Here is a 27117-nt window from a genome sequence, read left to right as displayed (position 1 = left end):
AGGAGTACATGTGACAAACCTACTGTTTTAGTATTAAGTTGCAGAAATTCTTTTCCCTTTCTGCTTTTAAACCCAGCCCTGTTTGTTGGAACAAAAAAATAGGTAAAATCAGAATAGTGAATGAGAAGACAAGAGAGTTCTGTTCTCTTTTAAATTTTAATTTAATAATTCTCTTCTGCTTGAAGAGTTGGGAAATTTTTTTGCTTTTTCTCTGTAGATGTGTATAACTCTGCTAGAGAACAGGACTATTTTTCATTTACTTATTTTGTAATTATCAGAAAGGTATCTAATGGCATACTGCTTTTTTGAGTTTTGATTTTGGGGCAAGCCTTCACTGGGTAGCTATGATTCATTTAACTAAGTTAGGGAATTCATGTTGTGTTATTACTTGGAGACTGAGTTTGTGATTGTAAGTGTTCTTGAGAAAGCCTTTCAACCTGTACAAGTGTTTTTACAGTGAGAAGGAGAAGTGATTTGTTCATTAAGTGATAGATAGTCATCCGGAGTAACACGGACCACAAACATAATGAGAGTATGTACAAATTGTAATTGTTACCACTGCAGACAAAGATAAGCAAGTAGCTCACCTTATGATCTTCCTGTTGCTGTTTGTAGGGAAGCAGGCAGCCATCCTGCTTTGTCTTTTGTCCCTTAGCAAGCTTTTGCTGGTTTTGATACTGTAATTTGTTTCTGGAATTATCTTTCCATCTGAAAATACCAAGTAGAAATCTGTGTGACATTCTGTGCAGATGAAAAAATAAGTGCAAGCTTGTAGTGGGGTGGAGAAAAGGTACACCTGGAAAAAAGAAGTTGCTAACCCTGCTAGTAATTACCTTTTTTTACAAACCCTAAGAATCCTGCTTTTTCTGGATTTTCTGTACTTCTTGCACTAAGTTCAAAGGTCATTTTCATACTTTTTCATTGATATCTTAACTTTTAGAATTGGACAGAAGGAAAGATTTCTGAATGTAATATTTGGAGTCACATAACAAATTTATTCTCTCTTAGTTGACTATACTAGTGTTTAACAGGAAAGTAGAACAGCTTAGATTTTTCTGGAAAGTGGTCAGTGGTTTGGTTGAAGCTTTCCAGATTTTTTTCTTTTTTAAGTTTCTTTCATATCTTAGCTAAAATCCAGATATGTGTGGTCCACTACACAATACAAATGTGTAGTAATCAATACTTCAAGCTGTTGCCATACACTTGTCTACCTACTTTCATTTGGCTTGTTGCAAGTTTCTTCTTGCTCAGATTAATGGTGAGTGCTGGGTGGCATTAAGTGCATGAATATTAGATTGATGGTTTGGAGATAGTGAGGGTGTATATCAAAACAGGATTAAATCACTGAGTGAGGAATGAGCTGTGTATTTCCAGTGGAATTTATGATGTTAGAGACTAGACGAACAGCATTTGTTCTGCTGCTCACAGTTGTTTTAACTGCACCTAGATTTATTTGAAAAGTAGTTCAATGAAGCCGTGAATCCCCGTTGAGTTAAATTCACAAGTCCCCTCAAATGCAGTTCACTGCAGAAATAAATAATGCATGTGTAATATGTAGCTATTTTTGTACTCTGCTTTGGGCTTAATATGTCAGCAAACGGTCAAAGGAAAGCATGTTTGATACAGTGTTTTATAGACCAGTATCTAGTGCTAAATTTTCTTCCTGGATTATGCCCTAGGTTTGTAATAATGCAGTAATTTTTCTCACTGAATAAATAGATTATTTGTTAAATGTTTTGAGATCTGCAGGAGAAGCAGCACAATGGAAATGCTGGATATTTATTGATTTCGATCCACATTTATTTATAGAAGACAATTACTATCATTTATTCAGAATGTACTAAGGGTTAACAGCTAAGACTCTATCCTAAAAGGCAAGATCATTACTACTGTGAGTGTTTTCTTGGCATAAATCTTGCCCAGATGGGAAGAGAGAAGGGGAAGTGAGCCTGCCTTGTGTGCCTGCACTCAGAGCAGCTGTGCATGCATGCTGGCAAATGAGGACATGACCATCATTGGAAAAATGCCTCAGTTAACAGATGGCAGTGCAAAGCACTAGCAGTGGTTTAAATAGACTGCACCACATGTGTTTATTCAACTGATTTGAGGTGTGTGGTAATTTGCACCAAATACAAGGTGTTTTCTGTATACAGCAGTCCTGGCTTTTTGAATGAATTGGCTCTTCTGTCCTGGGGTTATATAGAATAGAACAGTAGTGCCTGGGCTTTTTATTCATTGTACTTTCTTACATTCGGACATCTTCACTGCTGGCATCTGTTGGCCCTTGAAGAGACTTGCCACTGACTTGTGTGCAAGAGGCCTTGGTCTTTTATAATTTTTGTTCAGTGTAGCCATCAAGGATTTTGTAAGACTTCATTAAGGAGAAGCTTTCTGGATCCAAGTATAGCCAGCAATTGTAAGAGGATCCACGCTGCCCAGAGCTTGCTGTTATTTGACCCACAGGGAAATTCAGTGACATATTGTCATACTTATTTTTCATTTCTACAAAGTGGGAATGGAACTTGCCCTTATGTAGGATTTTAATTAGGATTCCAAGTGGAAAAGAATCTGATTTTCTGTAGAATGAATGCCAGGTTGAAGGACAGACTGGGCAAAGGGCTGGCCAAGGCCTTGCCTCTGTGTTAATGTTAAGCTGCTGCTTTGCAATGCTTGCTAATGTTCTCCCAGTGTAAAAAAACTCTACAGTCTTGAGTAGAGTCTGTAAATCTGTCACTCAAGAGTATTTTACAGCATAAGGACTAACATATTGTGAAAGAGATCTTTTACAACTCGCTACCGTTTAAGTAGTTTAGTAACTTCTTTGAAGTGAACCTTGCACAAAACCAAGCTGAATAGAATTAGAACAAGCTTCCTTCATTAAAATTTAAGATGTACTTCAAAAATCCATACTGTTAAAAAAATTAAGCAATAAATAAAAATTCTTATTTATCATAATTTTCTAAATAGTGAGAAGAGGAAAACTGGTTTATTTATTGATGTCCTCTTGAATTAGTTCAAGTAATTGTAAGTAAGAGCTTTGATACTTAATCGGCTTTTTCAGTTAGAAAAGGGTGAATGATTATGTATTTACTGTAAGAAGTATTATGTGTCAATCTATTAGATAAAAATGTATATGTGTATTTTTGAGGGTTCAAAAGTGTTACCAATTTCCAGTTAAAAAATAGGAGTTGCCTCCTCTCAGTATCATTAGAGGACTCAAACAGCAGATGATGGAAATGGGCGAGATGCTTTCTGTGCATATTTTGGAAGACAAATGCTGTGTTTCTTCTTTAAACATAGTGGATGGGGCAGTGTTAGATTAGCATCTAAGTAAAAGGCCTGAGATAAGGCAGAGGAAGTTGTCATTACTGGAAATAATAGGGTGCTGCTGCTTGCCTGTTTGATGTAGTGGTCAGTAATTGTTTTCTGAGAACATTTCTGCCAAATTACCTTCTTCAGACACGGCTGTTTTGAAGCTTTTATCAGGGTTTGATATGGATGTTTAAGGCTTTAAGTAGCTTGGCTGCATTGGCTGGTGCTGGATGTGGCCATGAGGCAGTGCCTGTGCAGATGCACCCTGTAAAAGGGTTTAGACACCAGTTTAAGATTGATTTTGAGCTTCTGGCAGCTTTTGAATCCAAAGTGGCAGTTGAGCAAACTCTATTTAACCCTGAAGCTCCTAACTTGACTGACTACTCAAATGCTTTTATGCAATTTGCAGAATCAGAGCATTAAGCAAAAATATTGTTTCATGTGATTTCTGTGCCTGCCCCACCCCGTTTGCATAGTTGTATGCTTCCTCTTGTATTGCCTAAGCTTCCTTTTCTTCATGACTTAGTCCTATTTTTGTCTGTGCAGCCGTTTGAAAGATGTTATATTTTTTGGAACTAAATCTAACTTCTTAATTAGGACACTCACGTTTTTTTCTTGCTACAAACGAAACACTCTAAAAGACAAAGATAATTTTAAAACTTCTGTAGTATGAAGCACTTAAACATGCATTCTGGGTGTCATTTTACCTAGCTGATTAAACCAGAGTGAAAGGACCTGCTTTATCATCTTTCTGATTTTGCTTTCTTCTCCCTCTCCCTTTTTGATGATATTTCAGGAAATTGTCACCAGCTTTCCATCAAGCACTACTGTCTTTCTGTCGGATGTCAGCAGACAGCCGTTTGGGATCAGAGGTATACTTCCAGTTGGCATAAACTAAAAGATCCTTCATTTTGCATGGCAGCAATAGTTAAACAAGTAATAATCGCTTTGATACAAGACATGGAAAGATGAATCTATGTGCATGAGAGTTAAGAAATAAATATATGTTCTTAGATTTTATGCTAAATATGAAACCTAGTGATAGAGGTGTAATTACTGGGAACTTTGAGTCTCTACTCACACTTTTGAAATTGCTGACACATCGAAAACTTACAGCTTAATGTATGGGAATAAATTAAATACTGTTCTGGTAAGTGATCAGCCTGCTGCAATTTTTATTATTACCTTCAAATGCTATTTTTCTGTTCCTGTGCTTATTAAAAAAGCAAACAAGCAACTTGGTTTTCTAGGTATCTCGAATTGCAGACAGTGAGAAAAGTGTCATGTTAATGCTGGGACGCTGCCTGCCTCATATAGTTCCTAATGTGCTGCTTGCAAAGCGAGAGGTGAGGAACCCTGAAATTTTACTCTTTTTTTTCATCACACTATTTTGTTGTTAATTTTGAAGATGTTGTGTCTAATTTCATGGAAGTCTATTACTTGCAATCATGTTCTTACTTTTGTGCATGCATCTCTGCTCCTAGAAAATGGTTTTACACCTCTGTCAGGTGAGTTCAGCAAACCTGCATGGTATCCTAATATTCCTTCCTCTGCTTAAGGCACCCATTAGCATTCAGCAAGACTGTTACTGTAGGTCCATCTGTTTGTGGTAGCACAGATGTTTTTGTCAGGGAAGACCATATCAATGTGCTTTGTAAAAACAGGGGCTATGAGTTCAAACATTGTTTCATTTATTTTGTCTATCAATTTAAATAAGCAATAATGTTCAGATTCTTTTGCAGCACTACGTACTTCAACAAAAATAATTTTCAACAAACAAATTATTTTAATGTCTTTTCTTGGAAGCTCCATGTATCAGCCAAGTAAAGGTTCATGAAAAATACCCCTTTGTAAGGAAATGAGCAATCTTGCTTATATGTTTTCCTTAACTTTAAAATGAGAATGACTAAAAATTAGGAACATGTAATGTGTATTTTGAATGTAACTGAAGTTGATGGTTTGCATAATCATTCATGCTATATAGCATACAAAAGGAAGGAAAAAAATGTGACTGGTTTTGTTTTGCTTGGTGTCAATATTGCACATTACCAAATATGTAAAAAAACCCATAAACTGAAGGCATATAAAAAAAAATTCAGTGTCCTTATAGTTGACACTGAATTAAAGGGTTTGAAGTAACCCATCTTGTTGAGCAAGTTTTAGTCCTTGTTGACAGGACCTACAGTATGGTAGACTTAGTCATGTGTTTTGTGTAAATTCATTTTAAGGCTTTGAAAATTCCTCAAGAAATTCGTACTGATCCTGTAATCTTAAATTTTTATACCATACAAGTAATTGTCAGCAGCTGACATGGTGAACTTGAGATATGTCCTATGGTTTGAAAAGTCATAAAAGGCATTATTTTTGACGTGGTGGGGGTGTTAACTGGGTGCTCTGGAAATGCTTCTGTCTTTCACAATAATTCGGTAAATGTTCCTGGATCAGTGCTTAATTTCTGATTTCTTCTTTATTCCTTTCCTTCCTTCTGCTTGGCAGGATGTGGTATTTTGGCTCCTTTTAACAGCTTTTATTTAGCTTAATCTGTGTAATGTATTGAATATTTTTGTAACGTTTTCTTCTGTTTCCTACTTGATTCCTTCCTACGTTGTTTTACAGTGAAAGTTATATTTGATTACATGTATTTTTGCCTTAAATTATCTGCTTCAGTTTAATTGAAAAAGCCACAGATCACAACTGAGTAATTGGATTACATGGGATGCTTAATGTTTCAGTAATTGAAATTTGTTATAAAAATATCTTCTTTTAGTTCCCTGCCACCTTTTGCTATAACTGTTTTAGTGTTCTTTCTGATGTAGTCATGGAACTTGAAGGAAAAGTTGGGTAGACCATCTGTCAGTATTTATCCTAATCAAATTATGGAAAGCTAACCGAAGAACTAGGCTGTCTTCAACAAGGTATATCTTTGAGTCTTGTCCGTAAAGAACCTTATAATGAGACTTTTGCACAGAGAAGTAGTGTAAAAATCTACCTAAAAATCACTAATTTGAGAAAGATGTGCAACAGGTTCAGATCACAATGTGAAGTTCTCACCAGTCTGTTCTGAAACAAGAAGAATGGTAGTATTTAAGATCTTACACTATCAATATATTAGGATGAGAGTTAAGCATAATTTTTGCTGACTCCCTGAAATGTCTTTGTTCTTTAAGCATCTGTCATGTTGAAATTGCTTGCAAAATCTTAAGCTGAAAATTATATGCTATGCATCTTCGTTTTGGAGAACCTGAGTTTGCAGAGGCTGACAGTCTCTCAGTAATTGTTGTCCTTTAGCAGAGATTCAGAAGCCATTTTTCCTATGCTTTTAAGCATCTTAAGGTCAGTAGCAGCCTGCCTGATCCAGTAGTAAGTGTTCTGGCAAATATTATAGTTGACATTTCTGAAATTATTTATTTTTGTGTATTGGTGCAGCTTTAATTGTTCTTCAGTGTCTGTAGTTTAGGTTCCAATGGAAGGTAACAAAGAAGGAAAGACACAGTATTGAGTAGGGTGGCTGAGGGAATAATTTCATTTTGTTTCTAAAAAAAGCAGTTCAGCTGTGTAAAATCAGTAATGCATCATACAGGAAAATTGCCTCAAAGAAATTCAGAATCATCAAAATTCATGTAACAACAAGTAAATTTAATTTTAATCTCAAACATCTAGGTTATCTTAACTCCCTGAAAACATCTATGTCAATATTTAGATTTGTCTCAAATCACAAATAAAGGAGATGTTGCAATGCAAGTAACAGTTAAGTGGAATAAGCAGTAACAAAATGCTAAAAGCCAATACTTCAAAAAAAAAAGGCCATTGTTTGGGGTGCAATCTGTGATAATACTTCTTGAAGATGAGCACCGTGGGTTCATAAAAATTGATCTACATTGTAATCTGCTTTCTCAACTGTCATTTTATCACTTAAAATACATTAACAATAAAAAAATTGTAAAAGTAAAATCAGCCACCTTCTATTTGTTAACAGATGTACCATAGAAAAATTTCTTTGACTAAAATGCCATTAGAGAGAAGCAGTCTTATAAAATTTTCATAATAACTAATCAGTGCAATACTCATTTTTCACACTTTTTAAGCTGTTAAAGTAAATGAGATTTTGTCAGGAAACAAGAGTAACCTTGTTTGTACATACAACTTCCATACTCTGCAGTATATAATCCTTTAATGGAGTTTGGCCCAGAGTAAACTTTTTGCTTAAGATCTTACTAGTCTTGTTCTTAATCAGCACTTTTATTTAATTATTTACATCTTTAATCTCGCCCATTATTCCAGTGTTTGTCTTTAACTTCTTTTTTGTTATGCACACTTAGCAAAATCATGATAGTAGTGGTCTACTGAATATGCACCAGTAAATAGTTATACTGAGAAATTGTTATTTATAGAGAGTTCAACACATTAAGAATAGAGTTTTGCTTTTACTTGTTTGTAAAGTTGAAGCAAAGATTATGTTAAATCTTCAGGCTCTGAATTGATGCCATTCTCGACTCCACTAGATCTCCACTGTAGATTGAAAGTAATCACATTAATGTGTGGTAACTGCACGTGAATATCACCAAGGCACTTTAATTCTCTGGCATGTCTCTTAAAACACAGTAGAGTTGAGTATCTTACTATGAATTTCATCTCAGTCTTATGCTTTAAAAGCCATTAAATACTGGCTTTGCTAAAGAAATGCAAAAGAAGACTGTGTCAGATATTGGCAGTATACTTAATTGTTTGCTTCCAAGGGTTGTGTCTAGCAGATTTCATAATGGCTGGATATGGATAAAGGTACATAAACCTGAGTTGCGGGGCATGAAAATTGTCAGTTGTCAATATCTCCTAGATGACCACTTTAATTTCCCATTATAGGGGAGAATAAAGAAATCTAAATGAACAATTACAATACTATGTTACTCCGTAAAACGTAGATTGCAGTGGATTTCTATAGATTGTTTCTAAAAACAGGGGTAGTATTGACCACAGCCTTTTGCTGGTCCTTTTATGTGGTCCTTTTCTTGCTGGTCCTTTTCAGTGCTGGTTTTGGCTTGCAGGGCTGTTTTGTTCAGGGGATGAGGGTGTACATGAGACATAACTATATTTGAAGTCCTTTAGTTCCTTTCTGCTCAATATGAGGGCTTAGTGCAGTTTCCTTAGAGTAAAATAGCTCAGTTTCATAGAATATCCTTTTCATCTCTAGTCTGAATGCCTATGTCTTTCAACACTTGGCCTGTAAAGCTTAGATAGTTCATGGATGTGAGGAGTTGAATTTGATGTTTATGAATTGAATTGCCAGCTTTTGTTGTATCACAAAACTTTTCCATGTGTGTTTTCAAGTAAACAGTAGATACAAAGAAGTAGAAAGTTTTTTCACACTCACACCCTACCATTGATTCATATGTAAAAACATCCCTTTGGCATCTCTGAGAGGCTTACTTTGGATCCTGGAATAATAGTCTCACCCCATGAAAGGTAATTAGAGCTGTGATTTTAATATTGGTAAGATTAGTAGTACAAAGTTTTGAGTCATGTGTTAATCCTATGATTTTTTTTTTTTCATTTTAAATTAAAAGAACGTATTTGGAATTTTAAATACATTCTTGCCCAAGACAGTTCCTATTGGTATTTTGTTGGTACCTGCAGCTATTTCAGTTGCAGACAATAAGATTATTTAAAATTATTTACTTGTTGTCAGAGGCTAAGTTACAGAATAATTTTAGCACAGTATTGGGTCACGATATGAGCATTGATCATTAAAGAAGATTCAAAGGCAGATGTTAACAAAATTGATCATGTCATCCTGGTTTGTATATTGTTGCCTGCAATATTAATACATTAATATTTGGAGGAATAAAAATATAATATTTTACTACTTCAGTAATAAAAAATAATTTTTACTACTGAAGTAACCAGTCTTGATGCTTAACACTAGTTAAATTTATCCTGTAAGATAATTATTTTGCTTATACAAACTCCAGCAAGACAGTAATTAGTGAGAGCAATAAGATGTAGAAGACTTGTTGGAATGTTTAGCAAAACATTGTTATAATGATGGAAACAAAACTGACAGCAAAGTCCTTGCTACCTTCTGAGATGTTCACTATATGATGCACTTTTAAAAAACCCAAAGTTTACTATTTTGTTGTAATACTTTTAATATGTAGGAGGAACTCTAGGCATATAGTTTAGATGGTACTAATTGCTGTCAAAAAGCCATATTCTTTTGTTTATAATGAAAAGAGAGCTACTCCATATGTCCATGTAAATTGATAACTCAAATAGTGAATCCCTTTCAAAGGTAATGGAACAAGTTGTTGTAAGTTAGGAAGAAATTGTCCAGAGATACATGGTGAGAAAAATGTGACATTTTCTTTAGAGAGACCTGCATGGAGAGTTAGAGAGAAGCAGAGCAGAGGGAAGATGGGCTGTTTGAGTTCTCTTGTGCAGTGTGTTAGGTCAGCCTCACAGCATTATCTGTCAGTCACCTGTATGTAGCTTCTCTCACAGTAAAACCAAAATACCTTCTTTCTCTCCATTCTGCATCTGGGTAGCTCACAGGTATGGAATTTGGCTTTTCAATAGGACAGGTGGGACCTGTGACACATAGTATTTTATTGAATCAAGCTACAAGTGCCAACAATGTTACTATGTCAGTCTGCTTGGAATCTAATGGGAAAAGAGTATCGAAGCTCTGGAAGTCACTCTCCTTGCCATGGTCATGAGTCACTAGTTGCTCCTGTTGACTAACACCAACACAAACTATCAAAACTCATGTTCTGAACTCAAAGGCAAAAGAGAAAAGAAGGACTTGGGGATGAAGAGGATGTTTAGGAAAGTTCCCAAATTAAATAGAAGCAGAGTTGTTGGGTATTTTTGAAATTTAACTTCTTGCTTTATGACTGTCAGCACAAGTGGTATTCCTTCCCAAGGAATGCAGAGTGTTTCAAATAGCACTGGAAGTCCACTCCTTGATTATTAATAATTATATAGAGTCTCCAATACCATGTTGTGAACTTTTCTCTTGAATCTAAACAGCCAAATACTAATCTTACCGTGTTTTATTGGAAAATTGCTACTTCCTATTGCTTCTCTGCTGGTTTCAAGAATGAAAAATCTGAGATTTATAAAACAAATCTACATCCAAGGCATGACCCTTAGCACCAGGAAGAAATGAGCTCAAACCTACCAGTAGGTTGGTTTATTTTTTCCTTAATGCTCCTGAATGTCCTGAGAAGAATCTGCCCCTTATAAGTCTTTGGGAGACTTCACTTGACCTGTTTGATCCCTCTGTAGAGCAGTTTTTTTCTTCTGGTCCCACAGTCCCCTTTGCTTCCAGTTTTACCCTCCTGTCCCTGAGAGCTTTAGGGAGCACAGAAAACACTGTTTGAGACGTCTCACTGTTTCTCCACTCCCGTTAATAGAAGGAGCTGTAGAAGCCCTGATGCAGCGATGCAGAGAACACTCTCTTCTCCCATAGTATGCATGAGAGAATGTGACCAATGGACGAGAAAATGCAGCTAATTCCGTCAGCTAGAATAACCAGCTTGCTGCAAGGTAAAGAACCAGCCTTGTATCTGCCCATGTCAATGCTCTTAGGTTACTCATTACCTTTCAGACACAAGGCAGTAGTTTCTAGGTGAATATTCTCAGGTGTTTTCCTTTCACGTAGACTCAGCTGATAAAAGACAATGTTAACTTCCTTAAATTCTGTAAGAAGCTTAAAAATACCCCACCTCGTGGTACTGCTTTAAAATCTAGCAGTAGTTCTGAATAAGCAGTTGAGGTTTTTGAGTAGGGACTCAGACATGCTAATAAAGTGAAATCAATGTGTTGGTTTCAGCAGATGAAACAAAAATCCCATAAATGTCCCTTTTCATGGAGAATATTTTGTCAGGTTTTTCATAGGAGTATTTAAGAATACTTGCAAGAGCAGTTGAATAATGTGAATTTAGAGTAGATTTCAGAAAGTTAGATTTCACTAAAGTAACCGATGTATATTTAGCTTTAAGATTTTAAGTGAGATTTATTCTTGTAGTAGTAATTTTGTTCTGTATCTACAAATTGCAATCAGATTTAAAAGATTTTAGTTTAATGTATAAGTAGTGTTATTTAGAGTGGTGTTGAGGCGGGTATTATTTTAGAAATATTCTTTCAAGTCTTTTTGAATTAAAGCAGCATTTGCAGGAGAGAAAATTCTATGCAGTCCAAAAAGATAAGTTAAATAAGTTAAATCCTCTGACTTCTCATAACTTTAAATGGGCAAAAATTTTAAGTAAAAATAATGTGATCTAACATGAAGATTCTAGAGGGAAAGAAGTTCTCAGCCGAACAAAGTTAGTTGTTCATGCAATTTAATTTGTCAAATTCCTTTAATGCAGGTCTTCAGTTCATGCTGTGTTGTGCTACACTTATTTAAAAACAACCACAGTTACTCTTTAAAAAGTATTTAAGAAATGGAAATGTTCAAAGTATTCAAATTTATTTTTCATTTCTCCTTGTCTCCTTTTAGATTTTTTAAGTGATTGGTAGGATATTTCCATGTTGTCTCCTGTGTCATAAATTCTCTAATCTATATAATAATAATTGAGTTGAATATTCCCAGTGTATCTTCCAGAGACACAGAATGTTAAAATGCAGTTCAAGTTGTGTCTTGGTCATCTTTGGAGATGAAAAATAGTGAATGGAGTAGAATTCTTGTAAAATGAAAAAAAAACCAAAAAAAGCTTATCAGGAGCTGGCTAGCTTAGGCACTGCTCTAAAATGGAGTCTTGTTCTATGTTTAATATAAATAGAGCTCCTGCTGTTTAGGAAAATACAGGTTGAGCAGTGAGGATGTTGTCAGTGGTGTTTCCACAGGTCCACAAGAACATCATGATTAGATCTCTTTGAATATCTACAAAAAGAAATTTGCACCTCCCTGCAAAATCATTCTAAACAACCACAGGTTTTTCCAGGTTTTGTATAATTTCTCCTACTAATGTTAGATGTGTTTCCCACTGTCACCTGCTTATTTGTCTCAAATTAGTAATTCACAAAAAGTCTTTCTGCTGAAAATTATTCCTAAGTACACAGCAGGCGTGCAAGGTAATCTCCAGATTACTTGCCCATGTTTTTTTCCAGACACTGAGGTTTTTTCTTCTTTTTTTCCTGACTTCCCAGTGTGATGTTTCTGTCTCTAAGATATTAAATCACTTAAAAACTGTCTGGCTTCCAAATTCAGTTGGAGTAAAAGCTCACATCAACAAGGTCAAGGGAAGGGACTTCCAGACAATGTTTTAGAAACATTTGGTTCTTCTGGGAATGAATACCATGGGCTTTGTAGGCATATTTAGAAAGGAGGAGGCCTTCACTATGAAGATCCCTCTATTTTCTCTTCATGTTTTACACAGTATTTTCTCTGTAATTTCTTCTTTTAAGGGGTTTTAATTACTCCAAAAAGAAAATTCAGCTTCAAAGATTACTTTTGTATGGGGAAAAAAAATCATGGAACCTTTACAAAAATCAGATAATTGTCAGTCAACACAAAATCTGTCTGCAGTCACCTTTACCAATGTATGTTTCTCAATGTTTATTTTTTCCAACTTGTGCACAAAACTGTGTGGATGTTTAATTGGAAATTTTAATCTTTAACTTCGTGGCATTTTTTCATAGGAGCTTTATTCCATAGTTGTCTGTGGAGCTTCAGTTCAGTAGGCAGTGAAAACAGTTGAAACCATGATTGTCCTCTAATTCTGGTTACAGGTGACCTGCATATGTTAATTGTAATCTTTGCAGAGCTTTTCATTTTATGTGCTGATTCTCCCCTGATTTTTCCTAGCAGGAAAATAATTCTAACTTTTGTAGACCTTCACTTTCCTCAAGTCACTTAAGACCTCAGGACTCGAAAGTATCTTTTCTAACTCTTATATGATTTTAGATTTATCTTCTTAGTTTCTTATGCAGTAAATGAATGTATGCCCAAAGCAATTTTACTTTGTTTGGTTTTCCCCTACCCGCAACTTTTTAGGAATTGATCCCACTCATACTGTGTACAGCCTGCCTCCATCCTGAACCCAAAGAGAGAGATCAGCTTCTGCACATACTGTTCAATTTGATCAAACGACCAGACGATGAGCAAAGGTGTGTTTGCGCTTGTGTGATATGGGACAAGCAGGAACTTTTTTCTCTGTGCAAGCAGCAGAACTTGTAAAAATTGGATATTATTGGGTGGTATTAAACAAGTTTTGTTTAGCTGGTGTTTTGCTTATATAGTGTTGACAAATTTATGCCAAGTTCAGGAGTTTCCATTTCCATGGTCTGTACTTCCAGTTACTGAATTGTAAGAATGTGCTTGTAAGCTACAGTGTAATTTCAGTTCCTTTTTCTGTTCAAAGATGAATTTAAACTGTTTTGCTAAAATGATCTTTAACATCATAATTCTTAGCACCGGTTGATGTAGAAATCAAAACAGCTTTTCTTTTAAAATCTGTGTTAGTGATCTACATGTTTGTTGAGATGACCACTACATTTCTTTAGGGAAAATAGTGCTCTTTCTACGTTTGGCTCATTAATATGGTGGGAGTAAAAAAATCAGTGATCTAGGTCTGACAAGTGTTAAGGATGTTGTTTCATTTTGGTTAAGCTTCTGAAACAAGTTACACCTTTTGTTCTATAAATTTAATTCTTCCCCAGTGCTCAGGAAAACTGACTTTGTACTGATCTTGATGAAAATATCCTTAAGGTTGAAAGACAGTGCCCAAGCTGGTATGTTTTCTTCTCTTAACTGTGGAATGACTTTCCATGTTCGATCTGTAGCTCTTCCATTATTTTCATTAGAGATGTTTTGGAAAGCATCTGTATCTGTTGTTGCTCTAGGCTGTCTTCAGAAAAAATAGGCTTTATCAAATAGGTGGAAAACATTTCTTTTGGAGACTCTCTGAAACTGAAGTGTTCAGGCATATTTTTAAACCATTCTCATGGTAAAATTTAGAGATTAGGTATAATTGAAGGCCATGGCTTTGGAGACAAAAAAAAGAAGCTTAAACAAAAGCAACTTGTAGCATAGTGGCACCATGTAGATGGAAATTACAAAAAGATGCAGTCTTGGTTCTACTTCAGAGTCATTAGAAATCTGCTTCTGAAGTGTTTTAAATGTCCCAGTGGATTGAGAAGCTAAAATAATTTGTGGTTGAAGGGGAAGGAAATTGCATGTCACTTGGAGTCTCTTGTGATTAATTTGTTACAGGATTGGTGGCCTATCAAATAGACTTCTCATATCCCCCCCCATAGGTGCATTAGGTGTGTATATTCCAGCAGTTAAGAAAGAAGAAAAATCTTTTTTCCTTGAATTTGTTCCATTTTTGTTGCAAATTAGAGATTTATATATAAAAATAACTTGTTTCCATGTGAAATCTGGGAAAAATAGTCTGCCATAAACTCTAGGACAAAGCATGCATATACATAATATACATTTGCACACATAGAAATAACAATTGCTTTTGAAGGTGCCATAATCAGGTGGAAAACCAGTTAAGATTACATGAAATAAAAGAGATTCTGAATAGTAATTAAATAGAACATACTTTTTCAGAATTTAAGGGCGGTTATATTTATAGATTTCTATGGAAGTGTATTATGCATGCTTTGTTTTTATCTAAATATATTTAAATAATATTTTAGAAGTCTTATGCAATATGAAGTGAGCAAAGACATTCAGGTTTAGTCACCAGAACAATGATGTTGATTATCTCAATTACTTGTTTGCCTTCTGCTGTACTGTACAGGCCTACTACATTGTACCTTGCTGTAGCAGCTGATTAGTTGACATTTTTAATTTGCTAAATGCGAGAGACTGAAATGTGACATTGCATTTCTAAGAATTAACCCATTAAAAGAAATATTTTGTTTTACGATGTCCAATATCTGAAGTATGGTAATGATTATGCAGAAAGACTGGGTTATACCACTTGCCCATGCGAGATGCATTTTGGTGTTTGGCATATTTCTGTAGTCTTGTACACTAGCATTGTATTTGACAAGGCCACTTGTATCCTCATGGCTTTGCTCATGAATGTTCCGTTCAACTTTTAAAAATGCCTATCAAATTCTCTTCTGCAAAGGAGCAAAAATGTGTTCACATAACCTCCTTTTTGTACAGTTATGTTAGTTTTGGAGGCTAGGACTCATGATGAAGTGAGATTAATGTTTGACTCTAATAGGACAAGATTAAAACATTGCTTCAATCGCCTCTTATTCAGATCCTTACAGCTTTCATTTCCCTGAAATGCTGACTGTTATATGCTGATAAAATGGTCACAATAAAATATTTAAAATCTTATTCTAAAATATTTTTGAAATATCTTCAAATTCTCATCTTGGTAGGCAAGACAAAAAGAAATCTGACTTAATATTGAGATTTCATGGAACTTTTAAAAAAAAGTTTTGATTTAAGAAAAAACATTTTGTTTTATCCCATGTATAAAACAGAAAATTTCAAGTGATTACTGTGTTCTGCTATTTTCTAATGTCTTGAAAATATAAATTCTCTTGCCCAGTTCTGTGATTGGGTGCAGTGTATAGGAACAAAGACAGTAATTCAAATGCCTATTTTGTTTGCAGTAGAACTTCGAATTACCACAGGCTTTTGTCTCCATATTGCTCTCAGCTGTTGATTTCTTGAGTCTTATCTAATAATTTTTTTGTCTCCTTACTTTTTACCTTAATCAAAGGCCTAGTTCTGTGAGTGTGGCAGAGAGGTAAAAAACCCAAACACACACAACACAGAAGAGATTGCTCTGATTGTTGGCATAAAGAATGCTGGGATTAAAAAAAACCCAACTTTTTGATAGGATCTTTCTCCTAAAAAGTTCTTAAAGTGAATAAGTCTTTTTTTGGTGGAGTATGTTCTCTAAGGGGTTAAAAGATAACCAGCAGGATCTCTGCCTTTCAACCTTAAGGGGATGCTATTGGTACAGAAAATATTTAGGAGTCTAGACATGACACTAAAATGGTAACAAATTAATTCTGGCTTACATTTCACAGAGGAATAATAAGAAACTCTGAGTAGTGTCCTAGTCTTACTGAGGCAGTGATAAAATTGAGTCTCATATCCACACATTATCATTTGAAACTGGGTATTTAATAATTCATGTAGGCTCTAAAATAAATAGAATTGGCGAATTGCATTCAAAGTTGGTACTATTCCAATCCTGTCAACAGGAAAAGTAGAAGTAGAAACATCTTAGCAAGATAGACACTCATTAAATAAAATAGCACAAATGACAATTTACTACAATCTTACTGAAATTTTATATATGTCTCTGTGCCTATAAAATTGATGGGACAATGGCAATTTCTTGCAAACTTTAATGAAAGATTAAAAAGTATAAGAATATGAACAAAAATAACAGGTGATAATAGATCCTACTGGTTGATTACTTGCTTTCATTTTTTAGTGGTCTTTAGAAGATTACTCACAAGAGTGAAGTTCAGTATTGTGTGAGAGATGACAGTAACTTGCATGTCAGAAGGTTGCAAAACTGTGTCATAAAAGAAATAAGCTGCTTGCTCTGAATAAAGTTCATTAAATCTCACAAATGCTTCTAAATAAAACCAGTTACTTCAGTGAAATACTGATAGTATGATAGTACTAGGTAATTTAGATCCTTTTACTGCGTGATAATATTCAGTACTAAGAATTAAATGAGAAATTTAGTCAGAGACTCCCAATCTCAGACTTTAGAAAATCAGAACTACACAAATCAGAGATTCTCGGACTAGTTTATGGAGTTGAGGATCTGCAAGATTTTGGAAAAGGCATTCTGAATATAAAACAAGGTAAAACATAGAATAGTTTGGGTTGGAAGGGATATTTGAAGGTCATGTAAGCAAATCTCCACCCTGCAATGAGCAGCGATATTAGTGGCTTTCAATTTAGTATTTAGTCTTTAAGTCAGTGTGGATGGTATCATGACTGCAGACAACTACCTATTGCCTGTCAGCATGTGTTTTTCCTAACTTTGGAATATATGTTATATATTATAAAACTTTATAAACAGGTTAAAGCTTTACATTTATCTTTTCAGACAGATGATACTGACTGGGTGTGTGGCATTTGCCCGACATGTTGGACCAACACGTGTAGAAGCTGAACTTTTACCACAGTGTTGGGAGCAGGTTAGTGCTCCTGTGATTAGTGTTTGCTTTATGCTCCAAAATCAATTAAAAGTTCATAAAGTTGAGTTTTACTTGTTCAAGGGGGAGGTTTTGGGTTTGGTTTTCAGAAAGATATTTGGATGTTCTTTGTTCTCATTGTATATATTTTTATTTAATATTAAAAACACCTCAGAAGCAGAAAGCTTATTAAAGACTATCTGGAGAGATTTTAGTTACCTGCTTGTACCTGAATAAGCTTGTTATATTGAAGTGTAGATAAGGACATGTTCATCATCAGTGTTGTGTGACATATTGCTAGGTAGGTACTTTTATAATTTTTGCTCTGCCTTCCAGCCTGTTGGAAATCCATTTTCATTCAAAGATTTTATTTACTGATTTTTTTTAGTGTTGTATTAAGTCCCTGGAGCAGTGGCCACACCAGCTAGTTTAAATTCTTAAACAGAAAATCAAAGACCAAAGTACTCATAAGCAAGTCTCTCATAGATGAGCATCTGTGAGATGAGCCTGAAGTTTACATCTCTAGTAGAATCACAGTGATCTTGTTCACAGATACTCAAAATTAATAGAAATAACTGAACAATCAGATGGAAATGTTTTTACTGTTTCATCTGAGGCATGGAAGCAGAACAACATGAGTTCAGGTGAAAATCTGTTGTATTTTCCTACCACAGTGAAGGAAAGGGGGTTCGTCATTGCCTGAGAAGACAATGAATAACTAAGCCATGACGGAGTGGCAATGCCTGCTTTGATGGCAGAGTCTTTCTGGTCTGGTAGTTTCCTACTGTTCCTTGCATAACACAGCAATCTGTGTTTCCCAATAAAGTCTAAGCTTTAATAGCCTTAATGCTTTCTGACAGTAGAAGTACAAATAATATGCAACGTTTGTTGTGCTTTTATATACAGTGCTTGTTGTGAATGACTGATGTATCTGTTGATTAAGTGAAAGTCTCGTGGCAGTAGTAGTTTAAAAGGAGCTGTACAAAGACTTCTGTGTTTTTGCCTAATTTTGTAAGCAACGTTTTGTTTTCTTAGTCCTTATGAAATTTAAACTATGATTGAAAAAAAACTATCTCACCTCAGGAAGAACACATTCTTCTCATCCAGTTCTTGCTAATTGCTGATGCAAAAGAGAAATGAGTCCAACTGTACAAGTAGAGCATCTCAGACTGCCAAGTCATATGGCATAATGCACTTACCTAATGCAGTTTGCCAGGCTTTGTTTGGCAGTACTGGAACCAGGTCATTATTTTCTCCAGCTGAAATACCAGCTGAATCTTACTGTCACAAGTCTTGAGTTTGTAGAAGGAACTTTAGTATAAACATAATTTTCTACTTTTTGCAGTAGATGTGTAAATCATGAAAAGGGTTCATGCTCTTGGTCTCCAACAAAAATCTGTTTACAGATGCAAAGGTCTGGGCCCTCAGGAAGTTCATCCTTTTCATTGATATATTGTGGAGCTCAGTTATCAGGCTAGTCTTTTTAAACTCTCTGCCTGCTCTTTTGCATGTAAAATTTGGTAAATGACTCAGTTTAGTTGAAGGCTCTGTGAGTGCTAAAATGGTTACTCAAAACTGGTGATCAGTTATTGGCTTCCAAAATTACTAAAGACAAAAGGAAAATAAATAATAATAAACATTTTAGTTGCATTTAGTTTCCAAGGGCTACTCATCTTCTCTGAGCACAAACCTGACAGAAATTTCAGTCTTTTTTCCTCCAGTATGTGTTTGCAATATCAGGGGTGATATTTGTATTGCCATGCCAGACTATCTAAAACCTATTGGGGGATAGAATATAAGAAAATAAAGATAGTGTAGAAAGTAATCTTACCCCTAAGGAGTTGCAGCTGGGCCAATTATCAAAGATTAGGAACAGGCCTGACTTTACCAGGCCACAGCTGTAACCAATGAGAAGAAGAGTGCTATACAAGAGTGGGGTGGCTGGTTGAGAAGGGAACTGGAGTCAGTTGGCTCCTTTGTGAAGAAGAAAGAGTCAGTGCTCTGAGGAGATGACCACGAGAAACACCAAGAAGGTATGGAACTCTTGTGATAATAGACAACAGTATAGAACCCCTACAATAAGATGGCGATAAAAAGCAGCTGAAACTTGTCATTGCTGTTTCCCTCAGGTAGGCAGAGCTCCAGAAGGTGATGTGTGCCTATGTTGCCAGTGGGGAATTTGCATTAGAGAAGATGGCACATAAGTAAAAGATTTTAGAGAATAATAAAGATGGTTTGGAAGGGATCTTAAAGGCCATTAGCTCCAAGCCTCATCCAGCCTGGCCTTGAACACTTCCTGGGATGGGGCATCCACAGCTTCTCTGGGCAACCTGTTCCAGTGCCTCACCACCTTCACAGCCTACTAGGTTTTAAAGCAGCCTCTTACTTGTCCATAATATTTTTAATCTATGAGATCTCCATACTTCCAAGAAATTATTGCAGGTGCTCTACTGATGTATTAATGCAAAATAATGATAGACACACTCAAAGAACATTCTCATGCTTGAGACTTCAGTTTAGTCCTGAAGCTTACAATTTGTTAATTTAAGTCTCTTTGAAATCATCTTTTTCACACTTGATTCTGGAGAGTTCTCAGTAATTTTATACCAGAGCAGTCAGAGTCAGGCATCATTGCTGAGTGTGCTGAGCCAGTCATCTCAGAAAGTTGTCAGGTTGGTTGTGTTGTTTTTTCTATGTAAATACATCCTGGCTATTTCCAGACGCAATCTTGTCCTTTGGATGTTTGGGAATGCTTTGTAAGGCTGATTGCTCCGACAGCTTCCCAGGAGCTGGTGTGAGGTAGGCTGCCCTGTGTTTGATTGGGTTCTCTGTCTTACCTGTCCTGAGGGTAGCAGTGACATTAGCTTCCAGTCCTCAGGGATTTCCCCTATTGCCACAACATTTTCTGAATTGTCAAGAGTGTTCTTGGAATGATATCAGACGTGAGCACTCATGGGTACATCCCCATCAGGGCCCACAGACTAGTGTATGTCCAATTTCTTCAATATTTCCTGGCCTGCTAGTTTCTGCTAAAGGTTCTCCTGGTGCCAGAATCTGGCGTGGATTTTAGGGACCTCAGACTACTGAAGGTAAGTCTTTCAAGATAGAGACCAAGAATGCAGTGAGTACTTTGGTCTTTTTTCATGGTGAGATGGTTGCCTCACCAAGGCTATACACTACATAGCAAGAAAGAGGCAATTGCACCAAATGCTGCATATCCTATTTTATTTGACAGCATCAAAAAATTCATATTTTACTCTCAGCATGGTACCACAGACTTTTTTATTCACAAAATATTGAAACACTTCATTGTTTCATTGTACAACCATTACAACCACTAAATCTGGCTCCACCAGAACGCACACTTGATTACAAAATGTTAATGATAAATATTAAATTCGTAAGGCGGAATTTTCAAGCAGCTTTTGAGTAGAAAGGGGAAATATCACAGGATCGAGAGGTTCTGGTAATATGACTTGTTTTTAGAGGTGTGATATATTTGTGCTGGGCTTCAGAGCAGAACTTTAATAGAAGGCCTATGTGTTTAGGCTTCCACAGGTGTCTTCTTCTCAGTGTGTTTGCTTAGCAAGACCTGGGCAGCTCTGCTACACTGCTTTGCTCAAAGCACTAGAGGGCACTTGTGCAGCTCTTGGAAGAACAGTGCTCCTGAAAGTCTTCATAAGACAAAATATTTTGTGTCATGCCAGTTCAGGACTTATGCAGATTCTTTAAGTACAGCAGCCCATACACTGCTTTCCTTTTTATTGCTTATATGGCTTCTCACATACATATTTGCTTCTGTGACTCTTTCCCTACTATAAGCTATGTCTTTTAGGACAGCTGCCTCACTTTTATGCCTCAGTGCAAGAATTTGAGGCTGCTTAGTACCCAGGTGCAACTTCTGAGCTCAGTCAGTGTTTACTGAAGAGGTGCAGACACACCCCTCTAACAGGGTGTGCACCCCTCTGCAGTTCATTCTAACCATATTTTGAATGCTGGTTACTGCAGAGCAAACAGTCCATCTGTTTCTCTTTACCAGATCAACCACAAATACCCAGAGCGACGGCTGCTGGTAGCAGAATCCTGTGGAGCTCTAGCACCTTACCTTCCAGTAAGTATTAATAGACTCCAAATACCTGCTAGGGAAAGCAGGGTACAAATCTGATGCATAATGTAAGCATTCTTTATCATTTTAAATATCACCAAGTGTGTATATTATGCACAGACAGTCACATTGTCTTCTACTTTATATCACACATGAGATCCATTAAGTCACTTAAAAAGGAGATAGTTTGTTACAAATACAGGTTAGTCTACCTGTAAAATGTTTCAAAAACAATGTGAATATTCATTTCAGTAAAAATGAGGTAAAGAAAAGATAGTTAGGACCAATTAAGGAAACAATCTATGAAAAAGGAATTGGCACCCAGCTGTAGTGTTCTTCAGACACTGTGGAATGTTACATCAAGAGTGCCGCCAGTTAGAAGAAGCAGTGAAATTATGTCGGTGGTAAACTAGAATTTCAAGCTTCAGAGAAAGGGTGGGGGAAGGGAACTTAAATTAAAACCCAATTTCTCCAATTTAGCAATGCGGTGATTACTTAAAGTCTAGGCCTATAGTAGTTTTACTGCTGTTAGTTACTTTTAGTTCCATGCGAATGAAAGGACCTTAGTTCTGTGCTTAGTAGGACAAAAGTCTCTCTAATGAAGCTACTGACATTTTATATTCATTCATCTTCTATTGTGAAAGCTGAACATGTAATATTCATAATGGATTTTATGGTTGGAGGAAGGATTTTTGTTACCACTAATAGGTGTGGGAACTTTTTATTATAGTTCATACAAATCCACGTTTCTTGTTTTATTGCCTTTAATAAATATGTTTCTCATTTACAAACAGAAAGAAATTCGTAGTTCCTTAGTACTTTCCATGCTGCAACAAATGCTAATGGAAGATAAGGCAGATCTGGTACGAGAAGCTGTGATCAAAAGCCTTGGCATCATTATGGGCTATATTGATGATCCAGATAAATATCAACAGGTATCATTTGGTTTGGGTTCTGTATGTGTAAAATGCTTTCTATAGATATTTCATAAATAATGGAGGTGGTTGTATAATAATAGATGACTTTTTAATTTCCTTCATTTTTCTTAATTCTTTCCAGTTACTTTAAAAAATGTATTATTTATATGAATGTTGATTTTACTATATCACCAAGGTAAAACAGAAAAACTACAAGTAACCTTAGAATTTCAGGTGTAAGCCTTATGTAGAAGCTGCTCTAGTAGTTCATAATTTGCCTTTAAGAACATACCACTTCACTGCTCATCTGATATTATTAGCCGCTTTGGCATCACCACTTACTAGTACAGATTCATTTGCTGCAACAAAGTCTACCTATAATTCAGCTTAATGCTGAGCAATAATGTTTCACATAAGTGAAAATAAAGAACTTTTCTCTTTGAGTATTTGAATGTGTATATCAGTTTTTGGGAAATAATTGCATTCATTACTGTCTTTTACCAGGGTTTTGAACTGCTGCTTTCAGCTTTAGGGGACCCTTCAGAACGTGTGGTTAGTGCAACACATCAGGTATTTTTACCTGCTTATGCTGCCTGGACAACAGAACTGGGAAATCTACAGTTCCATCTTATACCTACACTGCTTAATAAAATTGAAAAATTGCTCAGGGTATGTACTCAGCTGTTTCTACATTGGAGAATTTTCTTTGTATTCTTCACTTGTACTTTGGAAGAAGAAAAAAAACTCACCAAACCTCCCCCAAACTAAACATACTCTTCTTTAATACTGATCTGTTTTATATCTTAATAACATTGCCCCATGTCTAAATTGTGTAGATTTTGGTAAACTGTAGTTTTTATTAAATAAGCAAGAAAAGTAGATTTGAATGGTTAAGTTAGGTCGTTTCCAGTTATGATCCAGTTTGCACATCTCATTTGATAGATAACTCAGAAGTTCCGGAAAAATTGTGTGCCTCATAGCTATGTAACACACTGAAAGAAGATGCTTGCTCTCAGAGTACAGGTGACTTTATTCAGTTTAGATGCCTTGGCCACTGAGGCAAAGGATCCACATTTCCAAAATGTGCTGAAAAATATTCTTTCAAAATATCAGTCTGTTCCTCAGGATGAACTGCTAAATGCCAAAGGTTATATTGCCTGAATCTTTTCAGTAGAGGTGACCTAAGAGTGGCAATATATGCTTATGATTATGCTAAGTTGCTTTATAATTAGTGTGTCTGGGTAGAAGCTCATCACTGTTGATGCCTTGCCAGGGAATACATGCCTAAGGAACAGATCTTCCAAAGTGAAAACTTCCAAATTAATGTCCCATTTGTTTCAGGAAGGAGAACATGGCTTGGATGAACATAAGCTCCACATGTATCTGTCTGCCCTGCAGTCTTTGATTCCTTCTCTGTTTGCACTGGTGCTACAGAATGCACCTTTTACAAGCAAGGCTAAACTTCAGGGAGAAGTACCACAAATAGAAGGTAAATTATTAGTTTCTGGGTTTTTATATTGGTCTGCCTTAGTAAATTCTTAAGTAATGCCTCCTTTTTTCACCCCTTGCTATGCTTGATATACCTGATTATCACAAAAAACCTTTAATTTATTTTTCTCTACTTCTTAGAAGAAGCTTTTAGAAAGCAAAGCAATTTTTAATTGTACTTCCTAAAGGTTTCTAAAGAACTGATTTCCATTAATAGCCAATAATAGCTCAGGAGGGCTGGCCTCAGATTCAGTTAATTCTTACAAATTTATGGAGGGGGAAAAACACAGCAAAATGCAGCAGCATCACCATCTATCTGTGTAATATCCTAGAAGACCATCCCATCCCTGAAAGTGTCCTAGGCCAGGCTGGATGGAGCTTTGAGCAACCTGGTCTAGTGGAAGGTGTGCCTGCCCATGGTAGTAGGGTTGGAACTAAGTGATCTTTAAGGTGCCTTCCAGCCCAAACCATTCCATGACTGAATGGCCTCATGGTGAAGTTGTCCTTAGATCAGCAAACCTAGCCTGTGGAGTGTTTTCTCCTGTTGCAAATACTTTAAAGATGTTATTGGTAACACCTGCCACCATGCTGATAATAGTGCTGTGTGTGAAGATGCAAAGGAAAGGTAGCAAAGGAGAATTTGGAAAGTAGCTAGTGGTACATTACTGTCTGATACTCCTTTGAAAATGGATGCCATGGGAAGGCTCATCTGTCTGACTTGAGTAATTTGAAGATGAGCACTTTTTCTGAGTGGCTACTACTTAAATAACAAATTCAAAAATTTCAGGTTTCAGCCTAGTCTTCTCCAGGCTGAGCAAGCACAGCTCTTTCAGCCTTTCTGCATAGGAAAGGTGCTCTGTCTTTTTGTTCACACTTTTGTAGCCCTCCTTCAGACTTGGTCTAGTAGGTCCATGTCTTTCTTGTGCTGGGGACCCCAGAGTTGGATGCAGCACTCCAAGTGGAGTCTCATGAGAGAGAAGCAGAGAGCTAGAATCACCTTCCTCATCCTGCTGCCACGCTGTTTTGGATGCAACCGAGGATAGTGTTGGTTTTCTGGTCTGTGAGCAAATATTGCTGGGTCATGTCCAGTTTTATCATTCACCAGCACCCCCAAGTCTGCTCTCAGTCCCTTCCTATTCCCCAGCCTGCATTGCCCTGACCCAGCATGGGTGCTTGCAGCACCTTGTACTTGGCCTTGTTGAGCCTCATGAGATTCCCATGTGCCCATTTCTCAGGCTTGTCCAGGTCCCTCTAGATGGCACCCTGTCCCTTAGATGTGTCACTGCACCACTAGCTTGGTCATCTGCAAACTTGCCAAAGGTGCACTCAATCCCTTTGTCTTTGGTGAAGAGAGTGAACATTACTGGTCCCAGTATGGACCCCTGAGAGGCACAACTTGTCATTGATGTCCATCTGTACATTAAGGCATTGACCACTGTCCTCAAGGTGTGGGCATCCAGTCAATTCCTCATTGACTGAGAAAGCTGATCTATCAAATTCATATTTCTCCAGTTTGGAGGGGATGTTTTGGGAGACTGTCAGAGGCCTTACAGCAGTCCAGATAGGTGACATCTGCAGCTCTTCCCTGTTCACAGATACTGTCATCCATCATAGAGGGCCACCAGGTTGGTGAGGCAGGATTTGACCTTGGTCAAGCTGTGCTGGCAATAATAATAACATAATCTCCCTGTATTTTCTCTTTTTAACTGAGGGTTACATAATCTCTTCAGAAATGACTTTAACTCACTGATTTTTAAAAAGCAAAAAAGCAAACTGATAACCTTGTAGAGAAGGCACTTAGTGAGTTTCACAGTTTCTTAGCTGTTGTTTCTGACATCACCTCTGTGGTATTTTCATCATCTTTCATTCATGATTGCTTGTTCTCTGCTGTTACAGTCACTAGGTTTCCCCGACCTGTGTCGCCTCTTCAGGACGTTGCCGTCATCATTGGAAGCCGCGAACAATTGGCGGTGCTGTTGCAGCTGTACGATCATCAGCTGGAACATGAGGGCACCACAGGCTGGGAGACTCTGCTATGGGTAGTCAATCAGCTGTGAGTTAATTTGTGTCTTAGGATACCTAATTTTAAAATGTGTCAAAATTAATAGTTCTTAAGCATGGTCTGTGGCATTCACATTCGCTGAAAAAATTGCTTCGCCCAGGATTTTTCTCCTGGGAAGCTGAGAAACCTCAGAGAGAAGGAAAACAATTCTTATCTCATTTGCTTCTCCTCTGTTGTGCTCATGTGTGGAATGTTTAGAGATTGCTTACACACAGGTGATTGTTTCATTGGTCTCCAGTGTGAGTTGCTTTGACTCATTGGCCAATTGGTGCCAAGCTGTGTCAAGACTCTGGAAAGAGTCATGAGTTTTCATTATTATCTTTTTAGCATTCAGAAGTATCCTCTCTGTATTCTTTAGTATAGTATATATTCTTTAATATAATATAGGATTGTGAAGTAATAAATTAGCCTTCTGAGAATAAGGAGTCAGATTCATTATTCCTGCCTTTGTCGGGGTGTTTCCCTGCAAATACAATACATGGTTGTGTTTAACAATTACTGAATATAAGAATGCTATGAATGATTGCATTTGAGAATTACCAAAGAGGAAAACTTAATTTACTTTAGGCATTTTAATTTTCATGCTGAATTGCCTTTGATTTTATTCAGAAAATATCAATTCTAGCAGAATATGTAACTATTTGCTCTGAAAACTTCTTTCTTTTATTTTTGCATCAGTATACTTAATTCTCTTGCGAAGTACAGATTGTTGTATTCCATCTCGTGATAGCAACAGATGTTTGAAAATATGGGTCAGACTTTTCTGGCACTTAAACCCTTGCTTTCTTCACGGGTCAGGAATTGTACAGAACACGTAGCAAACTTTATTAGAACCAGTAGTGCTCTGTGTGTGCATGTATTTATTAATATAAACAATAAATCTACACAAATGTAAATGGACAAAAGCAAAAAGTCAGAGTAGAGTTTAATATCCTATTTTCTGATTTTTAGGCTACCACAGCTTATAGAAATAGTTGGCAAGATCAATGTAGCATCAACTGCCTGTGTCCATGAATTTTCTAGATTTTTCTGGAGACTTTGTAGGACATTTGGGAAAATTTTTACAAACACTAAGGTAAGATATTACTTTAAAT

General features: G+C 36.5%; 1 protein-coding gene across 3 annotated transcripts in view; it reads left to right on the top strand.

The window, feature by feature from the left end:
- The window catches only part of RELCH (RAB11 binding and LisH domain, coiled-coil and HEAT repeat containing), a 76809-nt gene that overhangs the window by 28981 nt on the left and 20711 nt on the right, over positions 1–27117 (top strand). For 2 of the 3 annotated variants that reach the window (XM_063162134.1, XM_063162116.1), the window contains exons 9-18: positions 4109–4184; positions 4563–4658; positions 13307–13419; positions 17364–17454; positions 21491–21562; positions 22351–22491; positions 22978–23142; positions 23815–23962; positions 25858–26014; positions 26975–27098. In XM_063162134.1, the coding sequence (XP_063018204.1) occupies positions 4109–4184; positions 4563–4658; positions 13307–13419; positions 17364–17454; positions 21491–21562; positions 22351–22491; positions 22978–23142; positions 23815–23962; positions 25858–26014; positions 26975–27098 (1183 nt within the window). Of the gene's footprint in view, positions 1–4108; positions 4185–4562; positions 4659–10722; positions 10855–13306; positions 13420–17363; positions 17455–21490; positions 21563–22350; positions 22492–22977; positions 23143–23814; positions 23963–25857; positions 26015–26974; positions 27099–27117 lie in introns of those variants that run through there. The other variant, XM_063162124.1, reaches the window with a different exon arrangement.

The sequence above is a fragment of the Melospiza melodia genome, chromosome 1 (assembly GCF_035770615.1).
Source record: "Melospiza melodia melodia isolate bMelMel2 chromosome 1, bMelMel2.pri, whole genome shotgun sequence".
NCBI classification, from domain to species: Eukaryota; Metazoa; Chordata; class Aves; order Passeriformes; family Passerellidae; genus Melospiza; species Melospiza melodia.
This window is presented reverse-complemented; position numbering and strand designations above follow the sequence as displayed.